Source organism: Polyodon spathula, chromosome 27 (genome assembly GCF_017654505.1).
Source record: "Polyodon spathula isolate WHYD16114869_AA chromosome 27, ASM1765450v1, whole genome shotgun sequence".
NCBI classification, from domain to species: domain Eukaryota; kingdom Metazoa; phylum Chordata; class Actinopteri; order Acipenseriformes; family Polyodontidae; genus Polyodon; species Polyodon spathula.
The window spans coordinates 2,346,824-2,357,229 of record NC_054560.1 but is presented as its reverse complement, the minus strand read 5'-3'; the positions used below and the strand labels follow the sequence as shown (position 1 = coordinate 2,357,229).

General features: G+C 38.8%; 1 protein-coding gene across 1 annotated transcript; it reads left to right on the top strand.

Annotated features, from left to right (window-relative positions):
• Window positions 1-1,742: 1,742 nt before the first annotated feature.
• LOC121301486 (U6 snRNA-associated Sm-like protein LSm4) lies at window positions 1,743-9,962 on the top strand. Its single transcript, XM_041230937.1, has 5 exons — window positions 1,743-1,844; window positions 2,306-2,347; window positions 2,835-2,933; window positions 6,447-6,639; window positions 7,073-9,962. The coding sequence occupies exons 1-5, from the start codon at window positions 1,842-1,844 to the stop codon at window positions 7,183-7,185; spliced, it is 450 nt and encodes a 149-aa protein (XP_041086871.1). The 5' UTR covers window positions 1,743-1,841; the 3' UTR covers window positions 7,186-9,962.
• The last annotated feature ends 444 nt before the right edge of the window (window positions 9,963-10,406 follow it).

The following is a 10,406-nucleotide window of genomic DNA, read 5'->3' as shown; positions in this document are numbered from 1 at the left end:
CATTGTGCATCCTGAGAATGTTATGATTGATTCATGTACAGAACCTGATTATTGTCAGAATATTGGAGAAGCCATGGAATAAAACTTAAAAAAAAAAAATTATATTGGCTAATTCACTAATACTGGCAGCATATTTGACTGACTCAAGTTTTTGGGTAGACAGGGTTCCAATGCTCGTGATTGCTAGTGCAGAAACATAAAGGGGGATTCAATACTGTAGGAGTTTGTTAAAAAAAATAAAAGCAAAATACACTTGCTGAAATGCATATAGAGGGCTAAAAGGATTCGATAAAAGCTGTGGTGTTTGCTGGGTGCTATTTTTGTTCATTTTGATTTTTGTTTGGTAGATTTTTTTAAACGCTTGTAAGAACACTGTACCATCCTTTCGTTCTCACAACTCTTCAGTAATTGCAATTATTCCAAAACCTTTAATCAAGACATATGTGCAAATAAGTTTGTATGTATTTATTTTATCTTGGAACTGCCACCGGCCAAGTTATCCTTTTAAGTCAGACATTTTTGTAACTAATTTAATATATATTGTAATGGTAAAAACAGAAGCATGAAGCAGGAGTTCTTCAAAATCACTTTCACTTTGCATAAAAGCCCAGGGATACCCAGGTCAGCAATACTTCTCCAACTCTCCACCCCACCACATCCCAGGCTAGCACAGGCTGCCTCTTTTCTATGCCAGGAGGACTGCAACACTGTGGGTTAACCTCGACCAATCAGTGGCCGCCATCAGCCCCACTCTCTCCGGCTCCTGCCAGGTGCACTAATGATCCCCGGGAGCGTTTTCCCGCGCTTGGTAGGGGTCAGGGCTGGATGTTTGCAGCAGGGTTAGCGCGGGAAGCACGGTTGTATTGTATACCGTGCAACTTAGCATCAGAAAGCGGCACAGTTCAAACACAGACGCACACAAACAACGTCCCATCCTTTGTTACAATATGTATGTACAGTGCACACAATGTTTCATTTTGTAATTATGTCTGTGTCATTATATAATTATTTGAACTGCTTCAGGGTTGCAGCTTTTGGCAGCTGTTTAAGCATGACGCCACCTCAATGCACTCGCTCTTTGTTTGCCCCTAGTATTCTCTCGTAAAGGCACTTTCTAGTCGAGTTGTTTAAATGTTATGATAAAATAAACACGTTTAAATATTGATAAAATATTTGCACTACTTATCAGAGTATTTAATCTACTATAAATCAACTGTCATGACAGTAAAAGTGTCTTTACCAGGATGTTGTTTTTTTATTTCCCAATTAACTGTTGCTATCACTGCGCTATTTTAAAAAAAGGTAAATCTAGTCCATTTTTTAAAAATATTAACATTCCTGCCGTATACGTGGACGTTTTTGGACACGACAGATTAATCAGAATTATGTAACAAGGCATTTCAAGAACATATTCCATCAACACCGCGGGAGAAATTAAACATCAGTCTAGAAAACTGAACTTAATTATTAAATGCAAACAAAACATAATGCAATATCAGCCCAGTCAAATCAACAGGTTTTTTTTTTTTTTCTCGTAATGAGCCTCCGCTGCCTAGGTGGCAGTAGCGGGTATAAACGGAGCCGCAATTGCTTAGGCGCCTCTCTCGGGTTTTCAGAACTCACGTTGGGAGGATTTTCACATTGAAACCTAACTATCCGAGGAGTCAGGAGGGCCCACCTCTGCTCGACGCTGATTGGCTGTTACAATCTCTTGCCTGCAGTTCGACATTGCGATTGGAGGGTGGAGCCCCCGACCTGCCACCCCAGGGTTACATTGTGAGACTCGTTGGCGGTGGGTTGCGGATGAATTCAGTATAAGTGAATTATAGTGATTATTCAGAATGGTGAGTTTAAGCAAAAACAGTATCGCGCATAACATAATGTGTGTCATATAAAAAATACGCTTCTTGTCCGTCCTATCTTAAGAGTATCTGTTTTTAGTTCAGGTGACCGTCATTTCTCTATTTTTAATGTAGTTGTTTCCTTGATTAAGTATTAAGGTGGTCTTAACTGACAAAGTCACTCTGGCCATGAACATGTTAAAATAAATAACGTTATGTAAGCCGTTTTCGTTTTTACAAAAACAATCATGCTGGATTTGTGACTCCGGCTGTGTGTAAGTGCTCAGCCAGTACTGTGATTTATCAAGACGAGGAAACTAAAAAACGACTCAGCATCATTACCTGTCTGAGTGATTATAGCTGTCTGCTTAACAATTTACCAGTTTTAAAATCGCAAAGGCAGGTACTTTTCATTGCATGTATAACAGTGTAATGCCTGAATTTTCATTTTGCTCTGTTTTCAGCTTCCCTTATCATTGCTTAAGACAGCCCAGAACCACCCCATGGTAAGTGAATAAACAAAACCTTAAATAATGGCTAAGGACAACAAAGACTCTGTATTATTATTATTATTATTATTATAATTATTATTATTATTATTATGTTGATCACCTTCAGTATTTTCCCCACAGACCACAACCAGCATAGGCCCCAAAAAATACCCATAATAGTACACTCCTTTAATCGATGGCTTCTTTCTGATGTTACCAGATACTGTGTTTAAAAAAAAAAAAAAAAAAAAAAAAAAAAAAGTTTCTGTAACATGTCTTTCAAAACTGCACGTTTGAGACCTGTGCACCCTTTGTACTTGCAGAATAGGTAAGACTTCTGAAATGTGTTTGGTTAGTTGCAATTACTGTAATAAGTATGTGACACCCCCTTCCCTGCTACGCCCTTTGCTTTAGATGAATGTCCTGTCACCGATGAAGAGGTGTTTTAATGTCCCCAAGCCCTGGTTTGAGCCTGTGCGTGCGGTTTGTTTTTTCTCTGCAGCTGGTGGAGTTGAAGAATGGGGAGACGTACAACGGGCACCTGGTGAGCTGTGATAACTGGATGAACATTAACCTGAGGGAGGTCATCTGCACATCCAGGGTATGGGGCTGTTGTTTAATGACGCATGTTTCAAGTTTGTCAGATAACTTCCTTCCTTGTCCTTGCACCTATTTGCACAATGAAATAAGCAGTGCGGTACTGTTGTCTTTCATTTTTGCCTGTGTTTAGTACCCTGTTTACACTAGCCACTTTGAGACAACTTAGGGCAGCTTCTTTTTTTGGTATTAGTGTTAGTGAGCCATTCCTAATTCCAAATGCCACAAAAATGGCCTAATCCAGAGCTGGCTTGGGTCTGTTTCTCTGCTGTGAGTGCTTCTGTCCCTGAGTCTCAGAGGCAGGTTTTGAACAGCGTTCCTGGACAAACTGCACAAACACATTACTTGGATAAGCTGTGGCCTGGGCTAATTTATCATTCCAACTGAAGAAACAGTTGCTTGGAGTTGTGAAGATCGCAGTTGTCCACTAGGTCTAAGTAGTGTGGGGTTCTGGACAGGTGCACATGACTGGGTCGCTGTTGCTTCACAAACACATTATCACCTTATTCTGTTGGCCAATCAAAGTCTGATTCTTGTGGTGGGCATAGTAACTAGCTAAACTAAATTGAAATACAGGTGAAACCGTTTTATATCACCTCGCTTAATATCATGGCCCGTTAATTGTCATGATTTTTCAAAACCCACTCGCCGTGCGCCATAGGTTCTTTGAGAGATTACCTCAATATCATCTCATGTTTTGTGCAGCCTGTCAAGTGCTGTGTTTCTGGGCTTTACTAAGTAACCACGTGATTAATTCCAATGCATCTAACAACAACCAATAATCATCTTCGCTGATAAACTGACGTTTTGTGCAGCCTGTAAAATGCTGCGTGGGTGTTCTTAACGGGATACAGTTCAGGTACATAACACTAACGTCACCAAACAGTCAGTCTTATTCACAAAAACCCACCAAGAGTAATGCCTGATTGATTGACAATTCATGCCTTTTTTTAGATAACAAAGCAGTTTGTGTCAAGCCCGTTAATGATACAAAACGCAAGTTCTGCCAGTAAAGTTATACTGTGTTTTGCATAAACAAGACGTCATTAAAATTTATACTTCTTACTGATTTACATGTGATCATTTTGTGATCATCATTTTTTGTTATGTGTGTTTAAATATGAAGAATGACTAAATGTACACTAGTAAAACACTAGTAGTAAAAAAGTGGTGTGTGTGTATATATATATATATATATATATATATCTATATATATAATATATAGTATATATATATATAATATATATAATATATATATATCTATATATGAGTAACAAAGTAGCATGAGATTTGAGCCACCGCTGTAATGGTACATTTACCAATAATACAGTGTGTAGCACACCTATGACTGTGAACACTAAAATTTACAGATTCAATTAAACACATTTTTACATTTTTTTTTTTTTATTCCTATTTTAATATTGTAAAATAAACTGAAATGTAAGATTAACAAACACAAATGCAGATCTGGAAGTATGATTTAATCATATTTTAAGTGGAATTTTTATATTGCTGATTTGTAATTATTTTTTTTTTTTTAAATGTTCTGTTGGTATGAACATAAAACTCCCTCAGCAGCAAAACTACAAATTTTATGAGTCTTATTTTTTTCTTACACGTCTTGCACATATTTTCAAACGCTGATCTCACAGCAACTATCCCAGAGATCGCAACGCTACATTTCACTTTAAACATGCATTTATTTTCAGCATGTGTTTGTCTCGCATTAAGCATTCCTGTGGTGTTGTCACATTACAATTTGTAATGTGGAGGTCTTCTGTACAGCAGACCAGTGAAACAGTTTCAGGCCCACCATTCCTGTGTTTGATCCAGTGTGAGGGGAGTCTGGGAATTGTAGTCTTACTGAGTCTTTGCTGTGCTGACATTTTACACATGCCCTCGAGTTTTATAAAAAAATAAATTGTAGAAAACACATTATTGAAAAACCCCCAACTGTCTAAAGATTGTACCATAGTTACTGGTATAATAAACGGGCAGTATCCAGTGCATGAGATTATGAATTGCAATTTTTCTTAAACCACAGCAATATTAATTGTCAAAAGAAAACTAATGCTATCAAAATGCAGATTCCAACATGGCTCAATTCTAAAACGTCAGCAATTTTCATGACAGTTAACTAGATTAAAATAATTCAATTTAGTCGAATAAATGGCCACTAGATGACTCCAGAGTACTGAGGTTGGTTTACCTGCCAAGCAACGGATCAAGACGGTTTACTGTTGCGTTTTCCGGGACCAACCTAGGGTTCCTAATGAGGAAATATCATTATTATAAAAACCTGTAAACAGATGTAGAACCTTGCAACACCAGGCTGCTTGCTGAGCACAAAGTTCCCCAATTTGAGGGCCAATGAGTTTTGAGTGTCTACTGAATATTAAAACTGTAAATTCTCGTATCTGTCAAGAAGTTATAATATTATTGCGTAACAGCATTTAAACTTCTGACGGAGGTGAAAAATCTTGTTTTGAAGAAGCGAAAGATAAGTAAACTTTGCTTAGTTGTAGTAGAAAGTGATACCAACTAGGCAGCACAGATATTCACTTAATTCTCCAAATTGTGTTTTTGTAACCTTTTTAAGGTTGGGTCTTTTTTGGAAATGGGCTTTTCTGTAGTACTTTCTCTAGTTTTGTACATGTGAAATGTTTTCGTATTTTTATAGTGCTGGGATTAATTTAAAACTATTCAAACACAAGCTACTGGAAATGTATTCAGTTGTCATTGAATTATATAGCTCATTTAAATGACTGAATCAAAAACATGCAAGGGAAACCAGTGCATAAAAATGACATCTGAAATCACACATTCTACTGTACAGAAGTGTTTCTCTCCTAATAGGTCATTTCAGGGGTATTAATACTTTAATAGTATTCAACCACATTTGATCAACATGCGTAGGTGAAAATGACTTTGTATAAGTAAGCTTAAGACCAGCTTGCATGTGGAAACTTGTTTCAAGCAGCACATGATCATTCCTGCTGCATGCTCCAAAAATGGAGGAAAGCCTGGTGCTGCACTTCAGCTCTGTAAAAAAGGGAAGCACAGGGCAGAGTCGTGTGGACAAGGGAGTAGATCCTAAACTGTGAGGAGAGAGGAGCGTATCGTCATCTTTTGAATGAGCTGCGCTTATCGCAGTTTTGTTCAAATGGATCCAGACACTTTAGGGGAGGTGGCTTCATCGAAGCAGGATTCCAAACCAGGTCATATTCTGTAGAAGTCGCACAACTTTCATAATTCTGATCGCTGGTGCATGCTCACTGAGTCTCTCCTGATTGGCTGAAGGCAAAGTGTTTTTCAAAGCAGAACCCTGGTCTACTCCGGGGAAACAACCAGCATACACAAGGAAAACTCGTGTTTGGAAACATTTCCTTGTGTATGCTGGGCTTTACACTGTACATGTCCTACTGTGTAAATAATGACCTGCACATCTTTGAGAATTAGTTAAACACTATGGATCATTTGTGTGTATTGTGAAGAGATCCCTGTTCTGTCTGTGCAGGATGGTGATAAGTTCTGGAGGATGCCGGAGTGTTACATACGAGGCAGCACCATCAAGTACCTGCGGATCCCGGATGAGATCATTGACATGGTGAAAGAGGAGGTGGTGTCAAAGGGCAGGGGTCGCGGTGGCATGCAGCAGAACAAGCAGCAGCAGCAGCAGAAAGGCCGTGGGGCTGGAGGTGCAGGCAGAGGTATGAGCTTCTTGGGGGCTGAATATATAAATCAGACTGAATTATATATTCAGTCGCAGACAACAGTATTGGCACCCCTGCTTTAGTATTTGGTGTATCTTTGCTTTTATTATAGCTTTCAGACGGCTATGATAATTAACCAGCAGGTTACATCTTGTCTTGCATATTTCCTCTAATAAGCGTAGGCAGTACTTTTGTCTGCTCCTGTATGTATGTTTTCGGTATGTTCACATACCTTTGTCAAAGGAAAGTATGTTTGAAGTGTATAGTATATATTTCTCCCTTTTCTAGCAGTAAAAGTTGCAGTTTGGTGCAATTGCTTCCCATGCTGTACGTGGTCTAGCTGCAATTGGACCATGTGACCTGCAACACTGGAAATCATTAGACTTTATGAGTGCTGAAAATGAATGTGTGTTTTGTCTGACCCCAACAGGTGTGTTCGGTGGGCGTGGCCGAGGCTTGGCAGGTGCAGGTGCAGGTGCAGGTGGCCGAGGGCAACAGGAGAAGAAACCTGGGAAACCTCCAGGAGGAAAGAACCAGCACTGAGAGGCCCAGCCTGTCCGCCTGTGTGTGCTGGACCTCCCACACAGCAATGTGAAGGACACTACCTGACTGTGTTCTACTTCATGTCAAAGCTACATTGTGGTTCTACTGAACGGAAGTCCATGTTTTGTTTCATCAATAGCCCTGCAAGTTAGAATATGTTAACTAGTGTATTTTTCTGTTTTTGGGAGGAAGCGGGGGTGGGTGGGTGAAGTGAAGTAAAGCCTAATTTAGGGGTTGGAAACCTGACATTTTTAATAAAGGCATACATCAGCATAACTTTCTCATTGTGCCTTTTAGTGTTCTAGGGGTCATTTCCATGAAGCTGAGCCCTTTCTTCTTCTACAACACTTACAAGTTCACTTGTAAGACTCCATATGCTGCCCATAGGAAGCTATGTGGGAGTCTGGATGTGGGGTTATATTACCTGAACTACAGGAAGGAAGTCAGAGGGACTGAGCACAATGGTGATATGCATAATGACTTTAACAGGACTTCAGCTGGCAAAGTAGTTATTAAATACAGTGTTCACAAAACAGATCTGCTTGATTTATTGTTGGTATTCCATTGATTGCAATAGTTTTCATTTGTAATATTTGTTTTAGCTATACTTTACATGTACACACATTGCAATTTAAAAAGAAAGTGGTATTCAAAGTGATATAAAATGGGGGTGGAAATGCACCACAAATGCATGTGCGTGATATTAACCAGAGTGTGACAATACCTGAAGTGATGTTATCTGGAGCTTATCCCCACTGACTCCCATTCTATTCAGATCAGGACATTTCAGTGTGGTGAAGGTAAGCAAGTAAGTGATATTAAGCAGGTTTGACATTCATTGAACTTGGTGTTGTGGCAGGTCTGGAACACATTAAGGGAGACTGTTATGCTAATAATGGCCAGAGACTTCACTACAGCTTTGGGTCTTGTTCTAATGAATGTATTGTGTCCTGGGGGCATCACTTGATGCATGCAGTAATGGACAGGCCAGTGCTCTGGTTCCAGATCACACTTCACCTACAGGTAGATTTGTACTGTGTGTTTGTGTCTTCTAGTCTTGCCTGAAGTTACGCTGCGAGTTGCTTGGGTTGTGCGAACTTGTTCAAATAAGTAATCCTTTATTTTATATTATTATTATTTGTAAATCCTTATTTTTAGGACAGAAATTTAAGCTAGTATGCCCTATTGTGGACAGAAATGCAAGTTTAGCTAACGTCGAGAGGAGTCTGTTTCATATCGGTGCATCTTTAAGAAAGAAGGTGTTGAATTGGTTCTGAAAATGAAATGGACAAGACATTTTGATACAGTTCATAGAGATCAGTAGTTCTCCTAGGTGGCAATCATGATGTTTTTACTTTTAAGGAAGTAGCCATTCTTGTGCAAGGTGATTACTCCTAGTTTTTGGCAGACAGTATGTTTTGTTATTTAGTCTGTTGATTAGAAAGACAGAAACTCCCTCAGTTTACTTGGAAAATTAATCCAATTTTTTCCTTTATAGAGTGATAAAGGCATGCTAAGCAAGGTTTACATACAGTGCATTTATTTGAAGCCTTGTCAGCCACTCCTTTGTGTTGCCTTTGGGCAAACTTAAGACAATTGATTATCACGCCGCATTGAAGCTGTGTAACCAAGGGTTCAAACAGCATTGTATTGCTTCTAGTTAGCTTAATAACATAACTGTCCCCAGTTTATTGAGGTGAGAATCTTCAGTGTATTTATTTTTTTACGTTCATGCAGTGGATTTCAAATACAGCACTATAAATAACCCCAGAGTCCTGATCTGGTAGCCACTAGATCATTAATGACTTTGAGTAGGGCAGTTTGAACTACAATACATGAAGTGACAGCAACGTCCTCTATAGCATTGTCTTAACATCTGAAATTAAGCAAAAAAAAAACTAAGATTGTCAATAGAATTGAAGGGGGGCCAGTGATATTATTGCTAGAGCTTATAGAGAAATAATGAAACTTTCCCATTTAAAAATTAAGCTATAAAATACCAGGACAAAACCGGATTTTTCAGTAAGCCGCCTTCATTAATAAAAGTGCTTTAAACTAGGGGTGTCAGCCTTGCTGGTTTACATAGTGGTCTACAAAGTAGGCCTTTTTTATATTCAACATTTCTGCAATCCTTTCCATGTACAATGAAATGCTGTATGCATACACAAGTGCATGCTGCAATACTGTATAACATAGTGATGGAGAACTTTTATGGTTACAGACATTCTCAATATTTTAAAACCTAAACATGTTAAAAGCTGAAGTTGAAGAAATGAAATGGAAACAGACAGCCCTAGTTTAGACCTCTTGTTTGCTCCTGTGGTTCTGATGGTGAGGATTCAGTTTGAACACGCCTGCTTGGTAAACTGCTTCAGGATGGGCAGATAGAAATGGTTTCTTTTGGAACCAGTGCATGTTTACACCTATTTTTTGTTGAAACCACTGTTTTAAGTTCACTCCCATGAGCTGACATGACTCACATATTCTGTGCACTTAGCTAGAGTAAATAGGAAGATATTCGCATAGTAAAATCCAGCAGTAGGGAGGGAGTGGCTGTGTAATTAAGTTTTCTGTGTGTTACAAGATAAAGAGCTTGCTTGTTTAAATCACCCCCTTGTATTTCCAAATCTGTTTTGAAACAAGAGTTTTGGTTTATTTGTGAAATGTTTAATTTACAGACTTTTCCTACAATATTTGATTTGATATACAGTAGTTCTTGTAAATACGTTTTCAAGGATTTTTGTTTTTTTAATTTAATAAAAATATATAAAAATGACTGACTGGAAAGTTGTACATTGTGTGTCCTCTATTGAGTTTGGCAGAAGTGTGGACGCTTGTAATACCAAACTACATTTTTGTGTATCCTCCAATATCCCAGAACGCTTTAATATGTTTTGGCGCGTGGACATTACAAATACAGTACTCGGAACTGGCGCCTGAAGGAGTTGAGAACGACTATCCATACTGCTGTACTGTATACAACTTCTGAGGCTTGTTGTGAAATGGTGGATCATGGAGCAACGTGATCAGATGCCAAAATCAAGGCACATACATATTGGAGTGATGAAATTGGTCAAGGAGAAACAAAGCCGTAACGTTCATGCTAAGCAGCGTTATGTCTTCCATGCACGTGGGCTCTGCACTTGCAAGGTTGTAAACAGACAGTGCATGGTGGGATGCTATCGGATTTGGTTCTCGAGATCGGTTATGTAGTGTGGACA

Excerpts from the sequence above, each read along its gene's own strand:
- LOC121301486 (XM_041230937.1), top strand. Across the intron at positions 2,348-2,834 it reads CAGCCCAGAACCACCCCATG|CTGGTGGAGTTGAAGAATGG; the intron begins GTAAGTGAATAA and ends TTTTCTCTGCAG. Across the intron at positions 2,934-6,446 it reads AGGTCATCTGCACATCCAGG|GATGGTGATAAGTTCTGGAG; the intron begins GTATGGGGCTGT and ends CTGTCTGTGCAG.